At 37.0% G+C, this 27,500-nt stretch overlaps 1 protein-coding gene and 1 long non-coding RNA gene across 6 annotated transcripts in view; one reads left to right on the top strand and one right to left on the bottom strand.

Moving 5' to 3' along the window:
• LOC122636827 (protein split ends-like) overlaps window positions 1–27,500 on the bottom strand; it is a 69,511-nt gene that overhangs the window by 25,805 nt on the left and 16,206 nt on the right. The window contains exon 1 of one of the 5 annotated variants that reach the window (XM_043828446.1): window positions 12,857–13,752. The exons of the other annotated variants lie outside the window; for them this stretch is intronic. Coding sequence (XP_043684381.1) covers window positions 12,857–12,906 — 50 coding nt within the window. The 5' untranslated portion in view covers window positions 12,907–13,752. Of the gene's footprint in view, window positions 1–12,856; window positions 13,753–27,500 lie in introns of those variants that run through there. 5 annotated transcript variants of the gene reach the window in all.
• On the top strand, window positions 3,956–4,843 carry LOC122636836. Its single transcript, XR_006329080.1, has 2 exons — window positions 3,956–4,473; window positions 4,544–4,843. It is a non-coding gene; the product is annotated as an uncharacterized LOC122636836 (long non-coding RNA).

Genomic DNA, 27,500 nt, shown 5'->3' on the forward strand with positions numbered 1-27,500 from the left:
CTCTTCTCTCTCTCTCTCTCTCTCTCTCTCTCTCTCTCTCTCTCTTTCTCACCATACTCTCTATCTATCTATCCATCTATCTATCTATCTATCTATCTATCTATCTTTCTCATTCTTCTTTGCTCACTCTGCTCGCGCGTCAAGGAATTTTACTCGCACGGACTTGCTGCTGGCTCTTCCATAGCAGGGCTTCTTTTCTCTCTTCTCTTTTTCGTTTCTTCCTTCTCTCTGCTCGACGAATGCAAGACGAACTCTTGTCCTCGGTTTAACAAGACGAGGATGTATATATGTTATGTATATACATGTGTGTTTGTAAGTGTATATATATATATATCTTGATCTCTGTGTTACACCATGTTCAGATATTCTCTGTAGGTCAGAACGGGGATGCTGAATTGAGGATTCAAACGGATTATTCTTTAAACCATTTCTCTTCTCTTCTCTTCTTAGATGATACATGATAATATTACGATGTAACGAGGTTTCTTTCAGATAGGATGAAGAAGGAGAAGGAGAAGAAGAAAAAGCGAAATGGATTTGGGGATAGAAGAATTTGTAAGTTTTATGCGCAAGAGTTCGTCGTTGTATTCGTTAATGAATTCTTCCTTCATCCCGAAGAATCTTTCTCTTTATAGTTCGATCTTGCTTGCAATTTAATTATTTTACACGCGACATAATCTCCCGTCCGGCCGCCATTTTGTGTTGTTCCGTCTAGAACGACGGAGACGCGGGCCTGGAACGAGTTAACAAAAAAAAAAAAATAAAAGGAGAGAGAGAGAGAGAGAGAGAGAGAGAGAGAAAAGCGCACCGTTTCAAACGAACGCACAGTGCGAATAATTTTATTTTAAAAAGATGAATGTCCCTTTTTTCAGATATGTATGTGTATATGTATGTTTTATGAAACTACATCAAAAAATGGGGAAACGAACGAGCGTTCGTTAACTTTTAAGAGCGTTGCTCTCGTCTTTCACGAGCGAGCATAAATCATAAATCTCTTCACATCGAATATCTATATATGATATATACGTATCTATGTATATATGTGTATGTATGTATATATACAAACATATATATATATATATATATATATATATATATATATATATATATACATACACATACATATATGTATGTATGTATACACATATATAATAGCCTAGAAAATGAATTTTCTAGGAGAATCACAAAACGTGCTATGATCGAAAACGTTGAGAGTGCTCGGACCAATCGTTCGTCTTTCTACGTTTGAAACAGGAGACGAACAGGAAATCAATACATCGGCCCACGGTTAAGAGTTGAGGGTGAGAGGAGTGAGAGGGGAGGAAAAGAGGCGCAGGGGGTGAAAAGAGAGATAGAGACAGGGACAGAGACAGAGAGAGAAAGAGAGAGACAGAGAGAGAGAGAGAAGCGTATAGGACAAAGCATACAAGTACAAAAAGAGGAAAAGGAAAACTCGCCTTCCGTAAACTCATCGGTGTTAGACGGCACACAATCGTAGAAAGTATTATTATCAGTAGTACGTTCTCATCCTCTGATTAACTTCAAATATATATCGTACTTTAATCATCGCACGTGTACGCGTTCATATCTCATATAAACGATGATAAAATATATGCCGATGACGCGTCGATAAACTTTCCTATATGCGACATAACCTCAACAAATATCATTTTCTCTCTCGTATATATACTACTCGACCCAAAAATCTAATACCTTTATCGATTGAATTCATTCGATCCCGTTAATGATACTTTACTGTTATATTTCAACGTATATCAGTAAGTATAAAAAATATTCCAAAACATTCTCGCGGAGTTGTTGTACATGGCTCTTATCCAACATTATCTTTTATTGAGGGCCATCCATTTCTGTTCGAATTATTAATTACAAAATGGCGGTTAACAATATTCTGAGAGAATATTAAACGAAGAAGATAGGAGAGAAGAGATCCACGCACGAAACTTTTTTCTCCTTGCATGTTATAAAAATGCTTGAAATGGGATAATAGATAATATTAAAAGGGAAAGAAAAGAAATATTCGAGAATCAATGGGTTTGAAAAGTTCTCTCGTTTGAAGTTTCCGATATGAGCGGCAATTCTCGAATGCGAGTTACAACGAATGAATGGTTAGCGATTCTACGAAAAGAAATGTGGATAAAAAGAAAACAATGCGGGAGCAGCACCACGCAGCGACAACGTCGACATCGTCGACGATGTCCAACGACGACGACGACGACGACGACGACGACGACGACGATGATGACGACGACGACGATGAGGACTATAAGAGAGAGAGAGAGAGAAAGAGAGAGGAAGGCTTTTGTTCCCTCGTAGTTTCCCCTCGATGCTTCTCGTCTTCTTCTCGTATCCAACGCTCTGGCTCTTTTCAAGCAAATAAAAACATCGTCCGGTACCACAAAGACGTTGGGTACGAGAGGCCCCCGGAAACGTTAGGGAGATGGGGGCTGGACTAAAAGGAGAGAGAAAGAGAGAGAGAGAGAGAGAAAGAGAGGAGACCAAGAGAAATTCCGAATAAAACCTATCGTTGGGGCTACGTCCTTTTTTCACATTGTTTCTCTCCCACGCCCGTAAACTTTCCTATTAACCTCGACGTTACCTAACAACATTCTTTATAAATTCCAATATACGTGGAACGGAGAAGCCCCGAAGAAAGAGGGTTAAAGTAAAGAGCTTAGTCGAAGCACGCTAGAAAAGATAGATAAAGAAGGGGGGGAAAAGAAAAAGAAAGGAAGAAAGAAATTGAATCGAGTATGAAATATGATGAATAGCGAGAAAAATACAAATGGCGATCGATACATTCATGGCAAATTCATAGCGAATTCTGTGGAAAATACACTACATTTCAATGATTACAAAAGATAAGTTGACTTCGTTCATCTGTTCGTTCGTTCGTTCGTTCGTTCGTCGTTCGTTCGTCATAGGTTCGTCGTTCGTTCGTTATCACGGAACGGTTTCTCTTCGTGTACTGTTTCAGTAACGTTACAAATAACATACTACTACTACACCGTGAGAAAGAAAATTGGGATGAATTTCTTGGCTAGACTTTTTTCTTTTTCTCTTAAGGCTGACGAGACGAGCCGAAGAAGAAGAAGAAGAAGAAGATGATGAAGATGAAGATGAAGCAGAAAGCAGCACCGACGTAACCCGCAAACGTCGTAGAAGGAAGCAAGCAAGCAAGCAAGCAAGCAAGCACAAGCAAGCAAGCAAGCAAGCAAGCAAGCAAGAAGCAAGCAAGCAAGCAAGCAAGCAAGCTAGCTAGCAAGCAAGCAAGCTAGCAAGCAAAGCGGGCACAGGCAGGCCAGAAACGAGCAAACGAGAAGGAAGAAGTGGCAACAGCGCTTATCCGAGCAAGCAAGCAGCGAGAGCGACGGTGGGCGCCTCAACGAGGCCAGCCGAGGACGTGGCAACAGCGCTATGACTCAGCTCTCCTCGTTCCGAGCTCTCTACCCTCTCCCACTTGGGCTCCTCCGTTGCCGTTCCCGTCCGTCCCGCGCGGCACTACGCAGCTGACGCCCTGCTATCCCCTCCCCAAAATCCCCACTTTAGTTGCTCGCTCGCTCGCTCGCACTCTCTCATCCCCACCACCAAAATATCCTACTACTACCAACGCAGCAGACATATACACACCACGTCGCTCCACTCGCCGTACTCCCTCCCCTCTACATTACCAAGCTTCTCGTCTCTTCGTCATCGTACTAGGGCAAACCGAGAGCGATTCCTAACATCGTCGACGTCGTACGAAAGAAACGAGGGAGAAGAGAAGGAGGAGGTGGACTCTTTCTCTCTTTCTCTTTCTCTTTCTCTCTTTCCGTTGTGTGCTAAGCCAGCGCAAAATTCTCTCTACCGATGGAAGAAAAACACCTTTACCAATCCCCTTCTTCTTCTTCTTTTTCTTCTTTTTCTTCTTCTTCTTCTTCTTCTTCTTCTTTTCTTCTTCGTCTTCTTCCTCTTTCTATCTCTTTTCTAAGGATTTCCTACTATGTCGTCTTTTTCTCTTTGAAATTCCACTTTCCGATCGAAGTGCAAAGGAGAAATATAAATCTTGAAATGCCTCATATACGAATGATCGTTATCATAAGTATATACATACGTAACTCTAATTTTATAGATATGTAAGTAGAAGAATCGAGGCTAGTAAACCTTGGAGTATTTTAGTATTCGTCAGTCTAAAGCGAATCTTATCGTACGAAGATGGCGATTATGGTACGGCAGGAAAGGGACTTCCTGCAATTGCGGGATGTACACACGTTTGCGAACCGCCTCTCCTTCTTCTTCTTCTTCTTCTTCTTCTTTTCTCTTTAACCTTCTCCTCTTTTCCCCTCTCTTCTTGCATGACTAACCTATAGTCATCCTCGTCTTCGTCTTCGTCGCAGTCGCCGTCGCCGTCGTTGTTATTGTCATTGTCGTCGGCGTCGTCATAATGCAGTGTCGCGTGGTTATGTTTCATATCTTGTAAGCTTAAGTTTTATTAACGTTTTATTTTTTGTTCTCTTCTTTTTATCTCTTCCGCTTATACTTTTAGGTTAGGTTGCATACATATGACAATAACACGTATGTATCTACGTGAAAAGTGATTGGTCAGATCGAAATACCGATATCATTTGACAAAATCAAGTTTGTAACTACGTAAATACGTAAGTAAGTTGTTAACAGGTTAATGTTGGAAAAAAACAATGACGACGTGACGGCATATTTACACACGACGATGTTTAATTCTGCGTTTAGTGCATATGCGTGGAATTGCGTAAGCCATCTTGAAAGTTTACCGTTCCTCCGTTCGAGAAGTCTATGTTTAAAATAATAAGCTTACTTTACAGAAAAATATATTACAAGTATTTGAATAGTCCCATTAATATGCAACGATATTCTTTTCCTAGCCAATGTCTTCTTTGAAAACAATTTACTAATGACTTGTATTTCACACGTTATTGTAACCTTTAACACCGTTGTGTTCTCCTTTTTAAACATAATAAGATAATTTATGGATTTTTTAATATACGCGAAAAGTATTTCCAACGTCAACGTTCAACGTTAATGTTATTTCAAGCTCGCAATAGTGTCGATTATGATGATAATTCTGTTCTCCTATTTCTTCGATTAATACGAGAAAAAGAGAGAGAGAGAGAGAGAGAGAGAGAGAGAGAGAGAGAGAGAGAGAGAGAGAGAGAGAGAGAGAGAGAGAGAGAGAGAGGGAAAGAGAGAAGGGACGAAAGGAGGGAGAAGAGAGAAGGCAACGATTACGAGGCCGCGTGGGTTCGAGGTCGCAGGCTCGAGTCACGTTAAGCGGTGATTGCCGTCTCTGTCGTAGCCAAGGTGCCGTTATTTTAATGTAGATACGTAGACCGGATGAGAATGAAAAGCCAGGGAGAGGGAGAGAGAAAGAGAGAGAGGGAGAGAGAGAGAGAGAGAGAGAGAGAGAGAGAGAGAGAGAGAGAGGAGAGAGAAGAGAGAGACACATTTTATTAACGTATACTGCAGAGAATATCGACAGAAATGAATAGTCGATAAATGTTGCCTTCTACCAAGTTAATTCCACCTCATTTTTTATCCATTTATTTCCCTAGATTCCCTGGATTCTCTTAGATTATCGTTTATCAACCATATATTTTTCAAACTATTTAACTTTCTCGTTGATCTAACATACGAAAGATCAATTTCAATATAAATTCGATAGGATATACTTTGTATAATTAACGATGCAACGACATTTGAAACACCTGTACGTCCTACGCCATCTTTCCACAACATGGCCGATCATAGGAAATCAAAATGGACGCTGCACTCGCCATGTTCGAAGAAATTAATGAATTAGAGGAAATTGTTAATATAAATTTATAGACATTGCATTTATACATATACATATATACATATACCCATATATATATATATAATATATGTAGTACATATAATATAGTTTGTAGATTTGTAGTTTTACAATTTGACGAAGAAGAAGGAAATATTGAAGAGGAGCAATTGATTTTTCAAACAATACGAGGAAACTTTCGATCCTTAACTTTTTTTCATAAAAAAAAAGAACCATGGTATATAAGAATAATAATGTATATATACCATTTGACTCGAAACAAATATAAGCCTATATTTGTTGAAACTTTTCGAACAACAGGATAGTAAGCGAAGAATCTAGTGGGAGGTAGAGAGAAGAATACAAGTAACGGTAGTCCATATTACGATCGCCGCCGCGCCTATATTCTTGCTCGTGGCTTCTTCTGGGGGTTTTTCTCTCTCTTTCTTTCTCCCCCCTCCTCTCTCTCTCTCTCTCTACACGGAGAAAGCCAGTTCGAGTCTTTAGGTTATGTTCTTCGTGCGTATAGAGAAAGAGACAGAAAGAGGAAAAGAGAAGGGAAAGAGAAAAGAGAGAGACGTACACACACACACACACACACACAAGAAAAAAAGTATAGGTTGTATCTCTACACAATACTTTGTAATATTGCATGTGCATATATAGGTACGTATGCAAAACCTTGGGTGCCTTGGTCTCTTGGAGGAGCTACATAAAATGACGAAGTTCTGGCGACAGAAGAAAAAGAAATAGAATAAGAAGAAGATAGATAAAAATGTTAGAAAAGACTAGAAAGAGAAGGGGAAGGAAAAGTTAGCATGCGAGTCAGTGGCGTAACATCCGAAAAAACGCATGATCGCTGGCCTCTCCCATCTATCTATCTATCTATCTATCTATCTATCTATCTTTGTCTCTGTCTGTTCGTCTGTTTGTCTGTTCGTCTGTCTGTCTGTTCGTCTGTCTGTCTGTTTGCTGATTGTCTATCTATCTTTCTTTATCTCTTTCTCTCTCTCTCTCTCTTTCTTTCTCTCTCTCTCTCTCTCTCTCTCTCTCTCTCTCTCTCTCTCTCCTCTCTCTTTCTCTCTCTAGGCTTGCAAAGCCTTTAAAAAAGATACCTCGTTAAGCGAGAATTTCTTTTCTTTTCTATGCATTGTCTGCGCAGGTAGAGTCCACGTAAACAGGAACCGTAGTAGCGCTTTTAACAATGCACATTTTTTCCTTCCCCTCTTCTTTTTCTTCTTCTTCTTCTTCTTCTTCTTTTCCACCTCCTTCCGTGTCAGGCAAAGAACTTATAGAGACAGAGAGAAAGAGACTAGAAGAGAACGACGAAAACGACAATAAGGCGTGGCGTAAAAACGACGCAACCGGTTCCTCTCGAGTTTCGCAGTAACCTCTCTTTCTCTCTATCTGACGTATATATTCTTGTGATTAGGAGAGAAAGAGACAGATAAATAGATAGAGATAGAGATAAAGATAGAGATAGGCTAGACTCAAATACATTCTCCGTTCGAATACTATTAATACGTACGCGTAATCTTTGCTTATATATCTCTTGCAGCAGCATGGGACTCTCACAACTTCTTGACTAATTCATAACTAGTTTCTTAACTGATTATTATTTATAGACATGTATATAAAGAACAAAAAAGAATAAAACATATTTTATTCCTTACTATATGTAATATTTATTATTATAAAATCTTTGACCGGAATATACGGATTATAAAACTCTGGTTAAATTAGTGTTCTTTATTTTGGAGGAAAAAGATGAAAAAAAGATAATGATCCTAATAATAATAATAATAATAATAATAATAATAATAATAATAATAATAATAATAATAATAATGGACAGGAAAAGTAAGAAAATATGCAAAAAAAAAAAAAACATTTCCAAATAAAGAAATTTCTGAGAATAATCTCCTCCTTTTTCTTCTCTTCTTACGTTTTTTCCATGCTTAGTTGAGAACGTAGAAAAGAATTCGAGAGTTTTCTCATAGGGAACATAACCTATAACGCAAGAGTTACGCCATTGGATGCGCGTGCAGAACGTGTGTGTAGCAGCCCAGCGGCAGCACCAGAGAGACCAGCAGACACAGAACCTCTCCTGGTGGTTTACAACGAGAACGAGAAAGAGAAAAAGAGAGAGAGGAGAGAGAGAGAGAGAGAGAGAGAGGAGAGAGATGTTATGTTGTGTAGCGACGTGTGTATGTGTATGCGTTGTAGCGAGGGGGATGGAGGGGGTTATAGAAGAGAAGCATGCTTTTTTCTTGAGCTCCCTCTCTCCATCGCAACGATTTCACCGCGCTTAGCCCCAGCCATGGATTCTTCTTCTCTCTTCTACCTACTCTGCAAACGTTAAGCAAAACGTTCTCAGCATCAGCCACGGGAAGAAGACTCTCTCCCTTTTTGCAGGTACATACACAATACATACATACTTATGTACATGACGGCTATGATGCGTCCTCCTCACGAATATCTACTAAAGTCACGTTGTTTAGACTTGGCATAAACATTTCTACAATCGTTTCCAAAGGAAACATTTTCTGGATGGACAAAATTTTCATAAACTTTTCAACAATTTGGATCCTTTCGTGAAATATCCTACGTCTCTATACCAACAAGATATATTTTTGGGATAGAAAATGGCGAAAAGCTTAGATGAATTTACGTGTCATCGTCATGTACTTTTCTTGACCAATTGTTTTTCGAAAACTTTAATCGTGTTTATCGTCTTTTCGTTTGGACACTACATTTACTAATATATTTTTCTATGGAACAGTTGAGAACCTCTGAGAAATAATATGGTAGAAAAAAATCGAAACATTCGTTCGATTTTATTATTTCTTTTTTTTTTCTTATTTTTTTATTTTTTTCCCCAAAACAAAATTCCGAAGAAATGTATACGATTCTTTCCTTCCACTGTATATTTTTGTGAGAGTCGAGTTGAGCCGAGCCGAGTGAATTTTTAGCGCGTAAAAGTGTATCTGCATCAGCAGACGCTTGCTTGAACACACAGGCATACACATATACACACACAGTGTGTACGCACGAACGCAGATGGAAGGTTGACAAGGCGCACATGGCTGGTTTCGTTTAATGGAGGTCGTTGAACTGTCAACGTGGCAAAGCTACGACTGAACTCTTCCACGTCGGCATATTCGCCGAAACATTTTTTTGTCGATTGAGAACCACTGAGACGGCGATTTTCAATCGCAGTAAAATTAAATCGATCAATTGCAAGTTTTCTTTTCTTTAGAAGAAACCCAATAATAGCGACGTTCGTAAAATACAAAATGGCGAATAACGTAATCGTAAGAATTTGCAAGCCGCCATGTTTGTTACATCAACCAATTCAACTCGACGATATTGTCTCGCAAAATGAAAATAAAACTTAATGTGGAATGTATCATCAGCATTGTATGACGAATTATGTATTATATTTTATTCTATTTGTTGGTAGTTTTGGAGGGATGTTTAAAAATCGAAGCGAATATTAATGTGGTAGACGAATATTTTGTAAATGTTAGATATTTTTCTGAACACACTCCCTTCAGTTCATTTACCGTTACACCAGAAACTCGGTTGTAAAAGAGATATCTTCAGTAATTTTACAGTCTCTTTACGACGTCTAAGGAGTAATATATTTTATTCCAAGTATCGTTCATGCACTCGAAGAAGATAGGGTGAACGTTCGAACGATCGTAAAACGTTTACTTAAATCCAAAAGACATAAAGACCGAGTTAAATGGGTTAACTTGTATATGATATTTTTAAAAAAGAAAGAAAGAAAGAAAGAAAAAGAAAAAGAAAATTGTATTAAGTGTGTGTGTCCATGCGGAATCACTTTTGATACCAACTGTACATAGGTATAACGATAGTCTCATACGTTTCCGCGATCGCGTTTCTAAACACATGAGAGTTGTCGTGGATTTACCCCACTCCTCGTTTTTCTTCGTGTCTACCTGTTCTATCGACACCTTGGCACCTGCCAAGCTTAGAAAATGGAACAATAGCCATGGATATATGGATGATGGGTAGTATGGTTTCCTCCGACACTCGTTTCTTTCATTTGTTCAACTTTTCACTGTATAATATACCAAGGTCATAGATATCCTTTGTATATTGTTATAAATATAGAATAAAAAAAAATTATTAACAATTATACGATATCTATATAATATTGTCTTCTTATTATCTTTCCTTTTTTTAATTTTTTTTAATTTTTTTTCTCTTCGATATATACAATGTTGAAATGTATAATCATTGAAATATAGTAAAGGTTAGGTTAGGTTAGGTTAGGTTAGGTTAGGTTATCGAGAAGCAAGCATTGTAGGCGTTTATACTTAGACGATTTATTCTTCGTCTAAGGGAATTTGCATTCGTCCCACTTTATTAAACGACCAGAGAGAGGGAGAGGGACAGAGAGAGAGAGAAAGAGAGAGAGAAAGAGAGAGAGAGAGAGAGAGAGAGAGAGAGAGAGAGAGAGAGAGAGAGAGAGAGAGAGAACCAGTCGTTTCTTATTGGAAAACGTTCTAGATCGATGTAGAACGAGAACGTGTAGGTCATCTATGCTCCTTTCTATGATTTATTCAATGAATCGTATGATTTAGTGGTATTTCAACTCCGCTTACATTCTCCAAGGCGAAACACGAAGCTGATGTATTATTATTAAGTTTTCCGATTTCATCGACTTACCATCAATTTGGTAGTTTTACATTTTTTACGTCACTTTCAAGTTTATCAGATGTCGTTTTACAAAATTTACAAAATAAATAAGCAATTGAGAATGTCTGCTGAATCGGATTGATCAAAATAAAGATGGATGCTTCGTTAACGAAATTCAACAAAGTTTCACGAAGTGTCACGGAGTTTCACGAAGTTTCACGAAGTTATACGAAACGAAAGGCTACATGACTCTCTTGGTTTTTTTCTCTCATATTCAAAATGGCTTCCTACTATTCTCCCACGGTATACCTATTTCATTTTCTATTGAATCGTCTAAGGGGATTCGTAAGAAAGAACAAAAAAAAGAAAAAGAAAAAGAAAAGTAAAGGGGGGAGAGAAACAGAGAGAAACAGAGAGACAGAGAGACAGAGAGACAGAGAGAGAGAGAGAGAGAGAGAGAGAGAGAGAGAGAGAGAGAGAGAACAGTCTGCGCCTCGAAGAAAATGAAATTCTATTACTTCCTGTTGACTGACAAAACAGAAGCCACCAGGGCGACGTTCGAGTGGCACCGACGAAAATAGAACGTCGTCATTAAACGAAGGCACCATCTATAGGTTTAACGTCCGGTATGCCACCCATCGTGCCTCTAGGGAAAATCGACTCGATTTACACAGCATTTTGTCCAGAACCACTAGGACCCGATGGTTCCTTTTATTTGTTCAACGAATTTCGGTGCCAATATTAGAGACCTAAATGAAAACGCGAAATGAACACAATTAACTTAGAAAATTACTTCTCAATATTTGCTGTGTACGTCTAATCACGCGATTATAGTGATAAATTTACAACTTCTTTGTTGTTTGTTCCTTCGTATTTGTTTGCTTGTTTGTTTGTTAGTTTGTTTTTTTTTTTTTGTTACGTATAGATAGATAAACAAAGCATCGACACGAACATGTGGGTACAATGTTCGTTCGAAACATTTGAGTTGTATGAAAGCTGATCTTTTAATATTGAAATTCTATTGTTATTATATATTTATCAGAAATCAGAGATCACATGGATCATAGATCATAAAAAAGGATTCTCCGAGTTACGAAGGAATATCGTTCGGGTCACTTCGCAGGACTCTCTCCGTAGTAGCATATTGGCCGCGCCTGGAAATATTAAAGAAGATAGTACAATGTGAAGTAAGGGCTTTAAAAGCATACCTTTAAACCTGTAAGAAGCCTAAACGAAGATGTCGGCAATGAAGATATCTTAATCCTATACGAATTCTAATTTATTCAAAAATCTTGCTTCGCCGAAATGATGTGATAAAAAGTCAATAGTAAACAAGATTTACATGTATCCTGTTCAATCTTTCTCCTTCTCTCTCTCTCTCTCTCTCTCTCTCTCTCTCTCTCTCTCTCTCTCTCTCTCTCTCTCTCTCTCTCTCTCTCTCTCTCTCCCTCTCAGGAATCTTATTATGTATCTCCGATTTCGTTTCCAGTTACAAATTACATTTTGGATCCTGGGGATCTTGGAACATAGCCAGATGCAATAACGATTTCACACGAAAACGCGTGCCTCCTTGCGGAACACACAACGAACAAGAATTATCGATAGTTTGTGCTAAAAGCAAAGATGTTGTGAATGTGTGTGTGCGTGTGTGTATCTTTCAACGTGATTTCAGGAATACCTTTACGTTCGAACTAAAATCGATTATTGGGCTAAACAAAAATGGCTCCGAGATATTTCGAAGTAAAAAAAAAAAAACGAAGAAGAAGAAGAAAGAGAAAAAGAGAGAGAAAGAGAATACTTAACTTTGTACTTGAAACGAAGGTGACGACTGAAAAAGCATGACGATTCAGTCGAAAGATCATTCTGGCAACTTAGACGATGATGCCAATGTGACTTTTGATCGTGTTATATAATCTAGAAGTTTCTTTGGTCTCTCTCTACCTAAGATAATTTCTAAGATCAACATATCATTACCAAATAGCGTCGAAAAGAATTAGCAAATCCAAGGATAATTTATCGAAACCTTCGAGTATTCTTCCTTAACATTAAACTCTACGAATAATATTTTCATTATTATAATGATATTCGTAAGATATTATTCATTTTAGCTCATTCGGAATCATCGAATTGATCAAAATCATTATGGAGAAGAGAAAACATAAATATTCATTTACACGAGTTACGCCATTAAACAAAAAAAAGAAAAAAAAAAAAAGAAAGAAAGAAAGAAGAAATAATCACATTCAACGTTCCGCGTCATGCGAAATGCTAGTTTCAATGGGATCCCTCACGACCAACACGAATTCTCTTTCCCCTTTTTCCTTTTCTTTTATTCTCCCTTTTTTTTTTTATCGACAATACTACCTTTTATTTACCAGTGGAGTACAATACGGTGCAATCTCGCGGAACACCATGGTGCCACGATCATCATAGAAATTCGTGTGAAAAGTGACAAAAGCAATGTCGCTGTATCCTTCTTCCTTTCATCAGATTTCGCGACCAACTATAACTGACAACAACAACAATTACCAGTGAGAGAGTTTCAATTGCGAGCTCATCCTAAATGATTCCTTTCTCGTAATAATTATGTTTTTATTCCAAAAAAAGATTTTTTTCTATTTTTTCTTTCTTTTTTTTTCTTTCTTTTTTTTTTTTTTTTTTTGATTTATATATCCAAAAAATGTAAGAAATGGACGCTATATTGAACAGATCTCAAACGATTGGTTAAGAAATAAGACGCCATTTTGAAGATCTCCAAGTACGATTGGTCAAAAACTCATCGCCATTTTTTAATAGCATTGTCTACAACAAAATGGCGTCTGACTTGGTGTCCTCGATTTTATTAGAATTTGAAGATAATAGAAATTGATTTAAAAATGATAAATCGATAATTTCTTTTAGGATCTTCTATACCGATAAGATTGATACTTTTAAAAGGATAACTGATACTAACTATTACGGAATAGGAAGAATAACGACGTACAGAGCGTGCAATTTTAATGTAAACGTCGATGGTTCCATAGAAGCAGCGATAATAGAATCGAACGACAACGAAAAGGGATTTATGTGGCTAAGTATATATGCACATATATATGATGTATATGTATGCAAGCAAAGTAGATGTCGCGTACTTGGTAATCTCATATATCCATACACATACATACGCAGAAAGCTAACTACAGTTAAGCTCCAAATCAAAACGGTGTAGGTGTCTCTTGGAGAATGTTTTCCATATATTTAGTCTCAACATAAACTGATGCAATATCTTGGACGTAGCATTTAAAAAGAAAGAAAAAAAAAAAAAGGAAAAAAAAGAAAGAAAGAAAGAAAGAAAAAAGAAAAAAAATTATACATTTTCTACTTTGTATCATCGCTACGATAAAACATTTTTAATTCAAATAACATGACTGATTTCCATTTATTAATATTTATTAATAACTGAGATATTAATATTAAACTATGTTTCATCTAAAAGAAAGAACTTATTTGTTCGATTCGAAACTGTAACCGACTGTGTATGTATCCATTGCCAAGTATTTATTTATCGTCGACCATATCTGTCCTTGCTAACTTCACGGACAAACATCGGAGAGGGTCACCTGCCACGATGACGACGACGATAGCTCTTCCCTACGCGACAGAAGTAAATGTTTACCTCATTGTTTTTTTTCCCTCTCTTTCTCTTTTTCTTCCTCTTTTCCATCCTTTTTCTTTTCCCCCATTTATATCCAGAAATAAAGTAAGACAGAGAAAAGTATTTCCAATCAATTTTTTCCATTCAAGAAAAAAAAACTAGAAAAACGAAGTGGAATGGCAATGCCTACTTGACCCAACTGTTGTTCTGCATGTTCCAAGATTATCGATCAGCTTATGAAAGTTTTGTCGTCGAAATGAAAACCGCAGGATTCCTTTTCTATCATCTTCAAAAAGGATGTTAAAGAAAAAGAAAAAAAGAAGAAGAACATTTCTTTTTTCCTTTTCTTTCTCCTTTTTCTTTTTTAATTTAAACAAGATATCCTTATTGTTAGGAAACTCATCGAATAAACTAGAGTTTAAATAGACGAAGACGATAAAAGCAATCGACGATGTCTATTTTCGTTTCTCGATCTCTCGAGTACTTGATGGTAGATAGGTAGGTAGGTAGGTAGGTAGGTAGTAGGTAGGTAGGTAGGTAGGTAGGGTAGAAGCTGGGTACTTGAGAGAAAGCTTTTGAGCGTTCTTTCTTATTCGTGTGTACTGAGAGAATGACGAGTAAATTCGTGAGGGTATTCCTGCGAGATTGAAGGGACGAAAGAAAAAAAGAGGAAAAAAAGGAAGTGATGGAAGAAAGAAGGGATGAGAAAGGATGGGAAGGAGGGAAAAGAGGATATAGGAGAGGAGGTGAGAGTCCACGATGTATTTCGATACGTAAATAAATACAAGGTCGAGGAGACGAACGTTTCTCGGTTATAAAGGACTAAGTATATATATATATATATATATATACATTATATATATATATATACATGTGTGTGGGTATATTCGTCTGGGGATGTATATAGAAGCGCGCGCGTGGGTATCTGTACGTGTATGTATATATGTATGTGTGAGGAACAAGGGGAAAAAAAGAGAGAAAGAGAGAGTGAGGGAGGGAGAGGGAGAGGGAGAGGGAGAGAGGGAGAGGGAGAGAGAGAGAGAGAGAGAGATTGCCGTGCATAATTGTCGTTGGAAAAGTATCGGACGTTTGGCGAGTGCGCGTAGCACAGCAACTGGGAGTACATAGAAGACAACGATTTTCCTGGAATCGAACGAGAGAGGCGCGTGCGAGCGAGAGAGAGAGTTCCAGGGTTCACGCTCGGCAACGTCGCCATATATCGACCCAGCTGTCGCTCTGGGGGAAGAGACTGGGACACGACCGGCTCTGGTCCCAACAAAAATCTAATTCTTCCATCTCCATCTCCATCTCCCTCTCTCTCTCTCTCTCTTTTTCTCTTTCTTTCCTTCTCCTACTCCTTTTCTCTTCCTCCTTCAACAAAGACTTTTTTTTTTAATCCGATGCCTCTCGTTATCCGTTTCCTTTCCTTGCTTTTTGTACTTTTAACACGGTCGATAATGATGGATATTTGAAATGTACTGTATAGACGAAGAAAACCCAACACGCACGCCATTTTGATATATGTTCGAATTTAGAAATTAAACGCAATCTATATATATATATAATATTGATGAATTTTTGTCGATCGACAAAAGAATGAGTCTAGAAAGTAGATAGAAAAATAAATAGATAGATAGATAGATAGATAGATAGATAGATAGATAGATAGATATATAGATAGATAAAGAGGGAGAAAGACAGAGACAGAGAGAGAAGGAAAAGCTTCCATTTTCTAATGTACTTTTCCATTAAACTGGAAAGTACTTTGACGCATTAATTCTTTAAAGCAGAGATCGAGCACGATATCCGCGTTCTATTTCGATCGGACGAATGGACGGATGGATGGATGGACAAACGGACGGACGGACGAACGGTGAGGTGGAGCGGTCGAGAAAAGATTCGCGACCCCGGCACCTACCACCACCACCACCACCACCACCACCACTACCACCACTACCACCACCACTACCATCACCACCACTACTACCAGTACCACCAATACCACCACTACCATCACCACCACCACCACCATCACTCTCCATCTCCACCCACTTCCAGAGCAAAGCTCCAGAACACCACCGACAGCAGCAGCAGCAGCAGCAACGGCAGCAAGAGCAGGAGCAGAAGACCTAGGTATCCCAGCAGTAACCCCCGATCCACTAGTGGGAGCTAGTGTCGCCACCATCACCACCATCATCATCATCACCACCACCACCACCACCACCACCACTAACCTCACCTCCACGACTACCACCATTTGCGATTCGACCAACCCTCGACGAGATTCGAATCCAAGCCAAACGTTTCGTACATACATACATACATACATATATATATATATATATAGAGCTACGAGCTGCTACCCTCCTTGCCTGTGAGTCTCACTCAGCGCACGCGGCAACCACTACCCTCTCCCCTACTACTTTTCTTTACCATTTCTCTCTTCCTCTCTCTCTCTCTCTCTCTCTCTCTCTCTCTTTATCCCCATATCCCCCACTACCTTTTTACTTTGACTATCTCTCTCTACCTCCTTTTCGATGGATTCTCACACCCTCGCGGCACGTTTCAGCTACCCCCTCTCTCTTTCTCTTCTCCCTTCTCGTTTCTCCAATTCCTCTCATCCTCCCTCCAAACGATCAAATCTTTCTCAGCTCCCATGCCATCCCAGCTCACTTGCCCCCTTACCGTCTCCTACTCCCCTTCTCTTTCTTTTCTTCTCTTTACCATTTCTATATCTATTTCTCTCCGTCTCTCTGTCCGTCTCTTTCTTTCTTTTCCCATCCCAATCACACTTCATCCTTCGATTCGACGGGGATATCCATCCTACTACCACCAACCACCATCTCTATCCTCGCTATACTACTAATACTAATACTAATGCTACTACGAATATCAACGTGTGCTTCTTCTACTGGCAACATCATTTTTTTCTCTCTCTCTTTCTCTCTCTTCCTTTCCCTATCTCCCTCCCTCCTTCTCTCTCTCTCTCTATGTCTATGTCTCTGTCTGATCCTTTTCTACGCAGTACACGAGCAGCAACGCATATTCTATCTAGACTGACTATTCCACTCAGGGTGTTTTCCCTTTTTTCTTTACTTTTTCTTTTCCCACCTCTCGACATTATTTCCCATCTCGTTCTTTGATCTCTGAAGTTTCATACTTGGAGATCTAATCTCTACAGGGTTACTGATATAATTCATTTTTAGATCATCCCTCTGTGTGGAATATATAGACTATTTTTTTTTTGTTTATGATGAATGAATGATTTATAAATGAGGAAGATTTGATTGATTAAGATTCCAATCGTTTTCTTCGTGATAACCATAAAAATTGACAAAATTCGAATCTCTTATAAGCAAAGAGAGTTGTTGAAAAACTTGATTACATGTAAACTATATATATTTAATTTATTTAAGCATTCTAGTGCCTACACTATTGTAAATAAACAATGTATATATGTATATATGCACATATATATACATATATGTATTATGTATCTACGAACATATCCTGTCTTCTCATTCCGCTCGAAAAGATAAAAATGAAAAATAGAAATGAAAAAAATAAAATATAAAAAAAATACTATTATCAGTCGCAATAAAATATACAATGACAATTATCTATATTGTCTGATCACTATTATCTATCGTCAAATGTTTAAAAAAAGAATCTTATCGTAACTATACATATATATGTATGCGTAAATTAATATACGACCGACCGATATAACCTAAAATAAAGATATGCGCAATTTTTATCTACATATGTACATGATTTATCTTTTGTACGCCATCCCTTTTAAATAGATATTCATTTTTAAATAGTCCGATGCTTTTGTTTCTAATTAGAACAAACAAATGAGGATGTGAAAAATGAGAAACGAAAAGATACATATGGGGGAAAAAAAAGGAAAGAAAAAAGTGAATTCTTAAAATGAAGGAGAACGAAAAGTACCCAATAAAAAGAGGCAGGTAAATGTAACGGTTATTCCTCGTTCGCTGAATTTAAACTTACTACGTGCGTGCACATATGCATGATGATGGTGTGTGTGTGTAATCATAAATATAAAGAGAAAGAGAGAAGAAGAAAAAGAGAAATTGGCGTTAAGCCAAAGTCCTTCGCGTCCTACGACGACTTTACCAGCACACAAAGTTCGTCGATAGACCATTCTCGATTGCTGGGACAGGTAAAAAAAAAGAAGGAGAAGAAAAGAAAGAAAAAGAATACAAAATTAAAAATAAATAAATAAATAAATAAATAAATATTTCACTCGAACTTCATTCGGCGTGGAAAAGTGGCAAAAGCGGGTACGGTACCATCATGGCTTCCAATATATTTATGTGTATTCCTAAGCTAACTTCAAGATGGTTATATGCTAACTATTTATGATAAGAATAATAGTCATTGAACCAATGAATTTATGTTCATGAACACTAACATATTGGTACATGGTACAAAATCGAATAAAATGTTTTCAAATATGAACAAATTTGATATAAGTGATCGTTGAAAATTGAAGGAAAAGTAAAACAAAAAAGAAAGCAAAAAAAACGTATAATTGAAAAGGTAAGACCGAGTGAAGTTGGCCACGCTTGGATACGAAAGAAAAGCTAACCAATATTCTGGTATCATTTCAAAAGCAGCACGATGATCTTATGTAATATATTCCGACGTGTTGGAAGAAGTAAAAAGATTGCAGTATTGTAGATAAAACATTATGTATGTATGTGTGATACGTGCAAGTAGTCATCATTTCGTAAGAGAGCACCATCACACATGGAAAATAACTTAACAACGCGCAATGGCCTCTGTAAGGCAAAACGTATGTATGTAACGATCCATGAACGGGGTTCGTAGTGAGAAAGAGATAGAACGAGACAGGATAAATAGATGGACAGAGATAGAAATAGACTCTGTAACGTCCATTTACGTAATACTCTGACGATCGTCGATATGATTCGTGACACAATCGAGAAACGGAGACAGACAGACAAAGAGAGAGAGAGAAGGAAAGAGAGATGACTAGTTAGCTAGCTAGCTTCACTGCTAACTCTAGCGATCATCTTCGAAGGTTCATTCACAATGTTGCAAATAGAAAAATAGTGGCGAAACACAGCGCCGCACAGGTGTATGCCGCTGATATCGAAGAAGACGACGATTTCGAATCTCTCTTTGAAAATGTATACTGCAAATAAGTATCCTATTTTGCATTCCATGGCAAGTGAATTATAGGCAACAAGGTGGCAGCCAGAGAGTACGTCGAGCGGAAAGGAAACACGATCTCTCGTTACGCGCTGCTAAGAAGAAGAAGAAGAAGAAGAAGAAGAAGAAGTAATAACGGCTGGTAGAGAAAGAGAAAGAATGATAGAAAGAAAGAGAGAGAACTAAAGAGATTCGACGATGCGAGACGGCAGAGAGAGAGAGAGAGAGAGAGAGAGAGAGACAGAGTGGGGATACGGAAAAATTCGTTCTCGAGAAAGACGACCATGTTTTTAATTTTTTATTGATCGATTGATTTATTTTTATTTTTTTCTTTAAAGAAAGAAGAGGAGCGGATACTATCGAAGTATAAAAAAAAAAAAAAATTAAAACTAAATCACTGAAAAGAAAAGAATAAATATGGCGTTCCTATCTATCCACCATCTTGATTCCATAGTTTGACCAATAGCTGTTAAGAGATGTGTGTCCACTAGGTCCACGTTGATCTTCAATACGTAAGTCGTAAATCTTTATTGTTCATTGGATTATCGAGAGAAGAAAAGGAGCGATAAAACGTTGCCATTGGTCGCAATTGGTTCCTATTACTCTCTTGCATACCCGTGAATCGCGCGGGTCTTCCTTCGGCGCACTTTTTAGTCTCTAATAGCAATAGCCAGATTGGATTATATTGAGGTTAGAATAATATTGATGTATGTAATCAGAGTAGAAATTTAATAGGGAGGGAACAAGGGAAGAGAAGGGGAGAAGATATGTAAAACAAGGAATGAAAAAACATATTTTCCATATAAAATTGTACGTGTATATATATATATATATATATATATATATATATATATATATATGGGTTACGTTTGAAAACTAATCATTAAATTTCATTAGGATGATAGGCAGAAAATTTGAATGTTATGTAATATTGATCGTTGTTACTGCCTAGAGAGCGAACGAACAAACGAACGAACGGACGAACGGACGGACGAACGAACGAACGAACGAACGAATGAACGAACCAACGAGATATATATATATATATATATATATATATATATATATAGAGAGAGAGAGAGAGAGAGAGAGAGAGACAGAATGAAGGAACGAAGTAAATGTGTATTGTATGGAAAATAGAGCGCGTTTAACATGCGAGTAACGTCGCAATTGGCACGTCTTGTCGAGACACCGAATGCTCTTTCGAGGTTAGAAGTGCATTGCACTGTTGCATGCATCATGCAATAGCGCACGAACGGAATGACGAGTAAAACACGATGGTGTGCGTAAAGAAATAAAAAAAAAAAAAAAGAAAGAAAGAAAAAAGAAGAAGAAAAGAAGAAAAAAAAACGAACTTGAATGACCTCGTTTGCTTGGAAAAAAAAAAGAAAAAAGAAAGAAAAGGAAAAAATACCAAACATAAAAAAAGAATCTTCGAACAATTTGCCTGTCGCAGTCAATGACTATAATTTAATGTCTGGAGTGTATCAATAAAAAAAAAAAAAAAAAAATTTGCTTAGTAATGAATGACAACGACAATAACAACGACGAGGATGATGATAATAACTATGATGATGATGATGATGATGATGATGATGATGATGATGATGATGATGATGATGATGATGATGATCGTCGCTACGGTCAATAAATGATTACATAAAATCTCATGAAATAAATATAAACCGAGTTAAAATTCGATTTTCATTAAAACATTGTATGCTGCTGTTATATGTCGTATTCAATATTCGACTCATACGAATGCGGAAGTACGAAGTTAACCGAATATAACCGACGAGTTTCTCTCTCTCTCTCTCTCTCTCTCTCTCTCTCGCTCTCTCTTTACCTCTCTCTCTCTATATATATATTATTGAGTAGTAATATACGTGAAGTGGAAACGTTTGATATATTTATGTTGATAAGTTGGTACCAAGAATTTGTTTCGTGAATTCAAGTTAATTTCATTTGCTTTAAGGGAAAAAGAGAGAAAGAGAGAGAGAGAGAGAGAAACAGGACCTACCAAATTGCATAACGATGTCGACGTCGATGTTGAAGACGGATAAAAGAGATGATGAGGACGACGACGACGAGAACGAAGACGAGAACGAAGACGAAGAAGACGAAGAGGACGAAGAGGACGAAGAGGACAACGACGATATGGTTTGGTTCTCTGTGTGTTCTATCAGACTAACCTAACCTGCTTCTCTTGCGGTCGTCTCGAAAGTCGAGCGCATACATATACATACATATATACATACATACATACATATATATACATACAACATAGATACATACATGCAAGTATGTAAATCGAGCTATACGGCTCTTTGGTCGAAGCTCAAGATTAAGGACAGCGTTGTGCAAGAAGAGAGGGTTATCCAGATATGCGTGTATCGAATGACCTCTTGTCGCTTACTTGCTTTCATGCTTTTTATCTGCGGAATAATACATATAGAAGTCAGTGAACGGATACAGCCGATAAAATAGTTTTTTAAGAGATCTACGTTATAACCCTAAAAAACAAATAATATAGGGGAGAATATGTTTTGTCGTTCAAAACTACATATGATCCGACTTGACTTATACAATATAAATATACGTACATGTTACAATATATATATATATATATATTTAGCGATGCATATATTATATGTTGAAAAATATAGAGATTAAATTTAGAAGAAGAATGTTGGTTATGTTGGTATTTGGTAAGAAAAAAAGAAAGATAAGAAAAAATAACAGAAAGAAAAAAAAAGAAACCCGTTTCACTAAAGAACGACGTATAACCACCAAACCAGAACAGCAGCACTCGATACATCGGTTGCGTTCGCAGTATTATACTGTGGTGTTGGTAGTGGTGGTGTGTTCGAAAGAGATACGCCTTCCGTGAGAAAATGAGAGGTCGAGCATGAGAAAGGGCTTCTTCTCCCTTTGTTCTAAGGCATAACGGACGAATGGACGGACGGATAGATGGATGGATGGATGGATAGATGGATGGATAGATGGATAGATGGATGGATGGATGGATGGATGGATGGACGGATGGAATTAAAGTTGGATCCTATTACCTTCTTCGACTGGCCTTTCGCTGGCCGTCTGTAAAATTTCAAGATGGCGACTCGAATATAAAAGATTCCTGTTTTTTTTTTTTTTTTTTTTTTTTTTTTTAATACAAATGATCTAAAGTTTTAAATCACGACCACCACTACTCTCACCGTGTAAAATTTTTCTTTTTTTTTTTTTCGAATCAATAATCGTGATATCATGTAAAGAAATAAAAAAAAGAAATAAATAAATGGAAAAATAAAGAAATAAGAAAGAAATAAAAAGTTAAAAAATACAAATATTTCGTGGCAGCAGTGACAATAAAAATTTTTCATGTAAATTGTATTTGCAATAAAATTCGTCGGATTATAATACATGCCAAGTTTCAGAAATAGAGAGAGAGAGAGAGAAAGAGAAAGAGAACGACGAACGCGTGCCACTGGCCTTTTACGAAGAGATAAACCGTCGACCTTTGGAGTCTTCAGTTTCAGTTACGAAGTAACATTCTTTTCCTTTCTTCTTCTACTTCTTCTTTTTCTTCTCTCCTTCCTTCTTTTTTTTGTTTTCACAACTTTCAGCCGTCTCATCGCGAATCGCACCCATTTATCACTCAAAATGGCTCGATATACGGATATGTAAGCGATAACGAGTATGGCCTTGCACGTACTTATGACGGACGATTAAGTCCGAGGACTTGTCGCACGAATACAACTGCGTATGTATATTAAATGTTTCTACCTATACATATGTGTATTATATATATATATATTTATTTATATATGTACGTATATATATGTACGCACAATGATAATGAGCATGGCCTTGTTACATATAAACTATGCGTCGTATGTAAGTGTCCGTGTTGTTTTACGTATAAGTAAAATATGAACAGCCAAGAAATTAATTTTTTCTCTTTCCTTTTTTCTTCTTTCCTTTTCTCTCCTTTTCTCGAAAATCCAATAAACTATATTGCTTTTTTATCATCATGTTTTACCGTTAATGCGAATTAGCATAGGTTAGGGATCTCATTGATTATTACTTGAGCTATATCATGGAATTAACAATATGGTTAATAAATTATTAATAATAATAATAATAATAATAATAATAATATCTTTTACAAAAGAATAGACATCCCTTGCCTAACGTATTAGAATAGTTTGTAATGTTCGTATACTGTTTATATCATCACATAGCATAGATGGTTAATTAACTGATTTTAAGGTTAGGTTATCATGCAAGGAATCTTCCTGTTAACGATCGTATATATCCAACAAAAGGATTCCACGAATGCCAGAGCGAACTAAAACCATTAATTACCTATTCTTACTTGTATAATTAACTCTACGGTAAGATGAGACAGAATAGAAGTTCAATCAATGAACGCGCGTGGTAAGAGTGATAATAATAATAATAATAATATAATAAAAATAATAGTAATAATTATTATTATAGTAATAGTAATAGTAGTAGTAGTAGTAGTAATAATAATAATAGTAGTAGTAGTAGTAGTAGTAGTAGTAGTAGTAGTAGTAGATAGTATAGTAATAGTTGTACTAGTCTCTCAAAATGGCGGCACGCGAAACGTTTAACGAGTCCTATCTTTGGATTGAATATTTCGACGAGAGTTTCACACGGCGCGATCTCTTTTGCAATGAGAGAAAGTTAACACATCGATTCTTTTTCTAATTAATAATGACTAAATACACAAATTAGATCAATTAGATCAAACTCTAATCAAATGTTCGATTAACAACGATTATGAGAACAAAAATGTAATAATATATATTATTATTTCCTTCTTTTGTCCTTCTCTTTAAAGTTTGCATACCTCGCGAAAAATGAGGGACAGACAGAACGGTGGGGAGTGGGGGGTGGGAGGGGAAGGATGTTACGTCATTCTAAGAGCGCCTGCAAAAGTTTCAGCCAACGAAACGAACACTGCTGAAGTTCTCAAAGGTCTTACGTAAGAGGAAGGAAGCCGCCACGTGTCGCAAAATATCACACGAATGGCGTCTTTTGTACCAACGCGTTTCTCTCTTCTTTAAACCCTTCCCCACCTCTACCCCCACCCCCACCCACCCCACTACCTACCTAACCCCTACCTACTCTACACTCTACTCTAGTCTACTCTACACTTCATCATCAAATGCAACGTGCTAATTTTGAAAGGTGCCAACGTGAAACCAACCTCAAGAATGAACTTCTCTCTCGACGAAATAGAAGACGACGATTTTTGATGTCTGTGTTGAGCAAAAAACAAAGAAGAAAGAAAGAAAGAAAGAAAGAAAGAAAGAAAGAAAAAACCCTGATACATTTTTTTTTTTTTTTTTTTGAAAGTCTAAAAAGAGACTTACGAATTACAAGTTCTAAAAGAGAAAAAAATCTTGTCCTTTTTTCTTTTCTCTTTTATATATTCGATGTAAGAAAAAGTTAATGGAACATTATAATGATTGATAATAAAATATGTCATTTGTAATTTTTATAAAGTCTTTCTTTGTGAGTCAAGACCTTCCCTGTTTCTTGGAAAAAAAAATTTTTCTATTCTTTTTTCCTTTTAATTCCGCGGAATGTTGATATTACAGAGAAAGGAGAATTTAACAGGGAACTTCACTTAGAGATATCTTTTGTCTCTGTGTATGGAGAACATACGATGGCCTCCGTTTAACTTCGACTTGGAAATAATCTAATGCGTTTATAATGAGTAATTGAATGACTGGTAATAAGTGTGAGCAATTTACTGGCGAGAGAAACTTAACGAGAAAGAAACGTGTGGTTTTCCAATGTACATAAAGGTTTATATATATAAGTGTGTGTGTACATATATATATATATATAGCAGATATATTTTAGCCTCGAAACCAAAGCCGACTGATGAATTACGTCGTCGTTTGACAGACTTTTATATAACTTCTCTTTCTCTCTCTCCTTCTATTATATATATACGCATTTATATAGAATTAAAGAGAAAAGAAAAGAAATAAAATTAATTATTAATAAACTTATTAATAATGAAATATCTAAGTTGCTCGAGGTTTCCACTTTGAAAGGAAGAGGATTCGAACTAACCTTTCTAAAAATGGCGTCGTCGTTCGTCAACATGGCCGCCGATCCGCTTAATATTTATCTATGATTTTATGAAATACCCCTAATATACGTGAAACAATTTGTCGATTAGAAAATAATTAAAAAGAAGAAGTCACAATTCTTTTAACAATAACTAAAGATTCGAGAACAGGATGAAGAAAAAATAATAAGAAAAAAAAAAAAAGAAAGAAAGAAAGAAAGGAAGAAAGAAACGAAAAAAAATATCGTAGACTCTAAGAGTTCGCTTGGTGCTTTGCTCTCTCTCTCCCCTCTCTCTTTCTCTCTCTCTTGCCGATGGCATAAGTGTGTCATGGCCAGCCGGTAGTAGGAACGACGCTCGTTTAGTCGAGCCAGGAAAGCTTCTGTGCCGATATACGTCGTCCGAAAGGTGAGTGTACACTGGGACGACGATATACACATCTTTATATTGGTGTGAGTACGACTATATATATATATACCTTACATGTTGGATATACATAGATATACATAGATGTATATATGAGTGAGAGAGAGAGAGAGAGGGAGGGAGAGGGATGTTGTAGAACAGCATTACAGCCATACGAGGAGGAGCGTTGCAGGTGGAAAAGGTTATTACGAGAACCGTCTCTCTCCCCTCTCTTATTGCTACATTACCTCCACCTTTATCCTCTCCTACATGCCAGACGCATTTTACCTTTACGAGCTTAAGCTAGAGCTAAAGAAAGAAAAAAAGAGAGAGAGAGACGATAAGGATAAATGTACCTATATATATATATATATATATATATATATATAGAGAGAGAGAGAGAGAGAGAGAGAGAGGTGCATGTATGAATCCAGTAATACGAAGAGAACGAGAATCTTGCAAAAAGAGGGGATGCAGGCAGTTTTAATTTGTTGATACAGAAATGCGATTCTTCGCTTACGTCAGAGTAACTTGGTCGTATTAGAGAGAATTAACGTATTGACGGCAAGAAGAACGTAGTAATGCGATTCGTTATTCTTTATGGTTGGTTGATCTAGAGTTAAACTGATATTGAGCTAGGAAAGAATAGGTTAGAATCTTCGAACCGAAAATTTAGTTTAGAATCTAGAGAAATGTGTTAAATTCTTTCAGGTAGAGAAGTTTAATGAAAAGTTCGAACTTCGAACTTCGTAAATTTTTGATCAAATGATTTGATCATGATAGAGAAGAGATTTGTAATCCCTGTTGTTCGACGCCATTGTCCCTTATGAATATTTATCAGTCGGTCGGTCGGTCGGTTGGTTGGTTGGTTGGTTGGTTGGTCGGTTGGTCGGTCGGTCGGTCGGTTGGTTGTCGTCGGTACCATACTGCTCCTTCCGTATCTGACCAGTATTCTGTACGAGGTGATGGTATGGTAGCCTGAATGTGCACTGAGCTCTCTAGCTAAGCGGCAAGCTTCAGTAAGGTCTTCGCTACAGAAAAGGTGGATCTGAGAAGGTTGCCGAACGAGATCGAAGTCATTGAACCGTGAAACATAACAGAAATCTCTTCTAATCGAAGAAATTCAAAGTCTAACAAAAATTTGTGTTATATTACTCTGTATCATTTGTCACGTGTGTTCTTCTTGTTGCGTTTAATTTTTTTGTTTGTTTTTTTATTTTTTCTTTTTCTTTTTTTTTTCTTCTCTTTAAATGGGGGGAGTCTTGAATACTCCATTAACTTGTTTATCTCATCTCAAAATTATAAAGATAAAGATAAAAAAAATTGCTTGCGAGAGACGTTAAAAGGCAATCGAAAGAAAAATGTTGCAGTTAATTAGTAAGATAACGACTTTAAAAAGAGATGTCACCGATGAATATTACCATTGTATTTCTTATTTCTACGTTGATTTGACGAAATTTATTATTAAAGAATACGAGGAACGGTTATTACACTCTTCATATTCTATTATAATTACAAAAAGATCTTGATCTTTTCATCTTTCAATCGATCGATCGAATCCAACGAGTGCAAATATTCTTACATATTTTGATAATTTGGAGAACAATATTAGGATTAATTTTTCGTGGGAAGTAGTGACCCGCCATATTGAAACG

Source organism: Vespula pensylvanica, chromosome 23 (genome assembly GCF_014466175.1).
Source record: "Vespula pensylvanica isolate Volc-1 chromosome 23, ASM1446617v1, whole genome shotgun sequence".
In the NCBI taxonomy this organism is placed as follows: Eukaryota; Metazoa; Arthropoda; class Insecta; order Hymenoptera; family Vespidae; genus Vespula; species Vespula pensylvanica.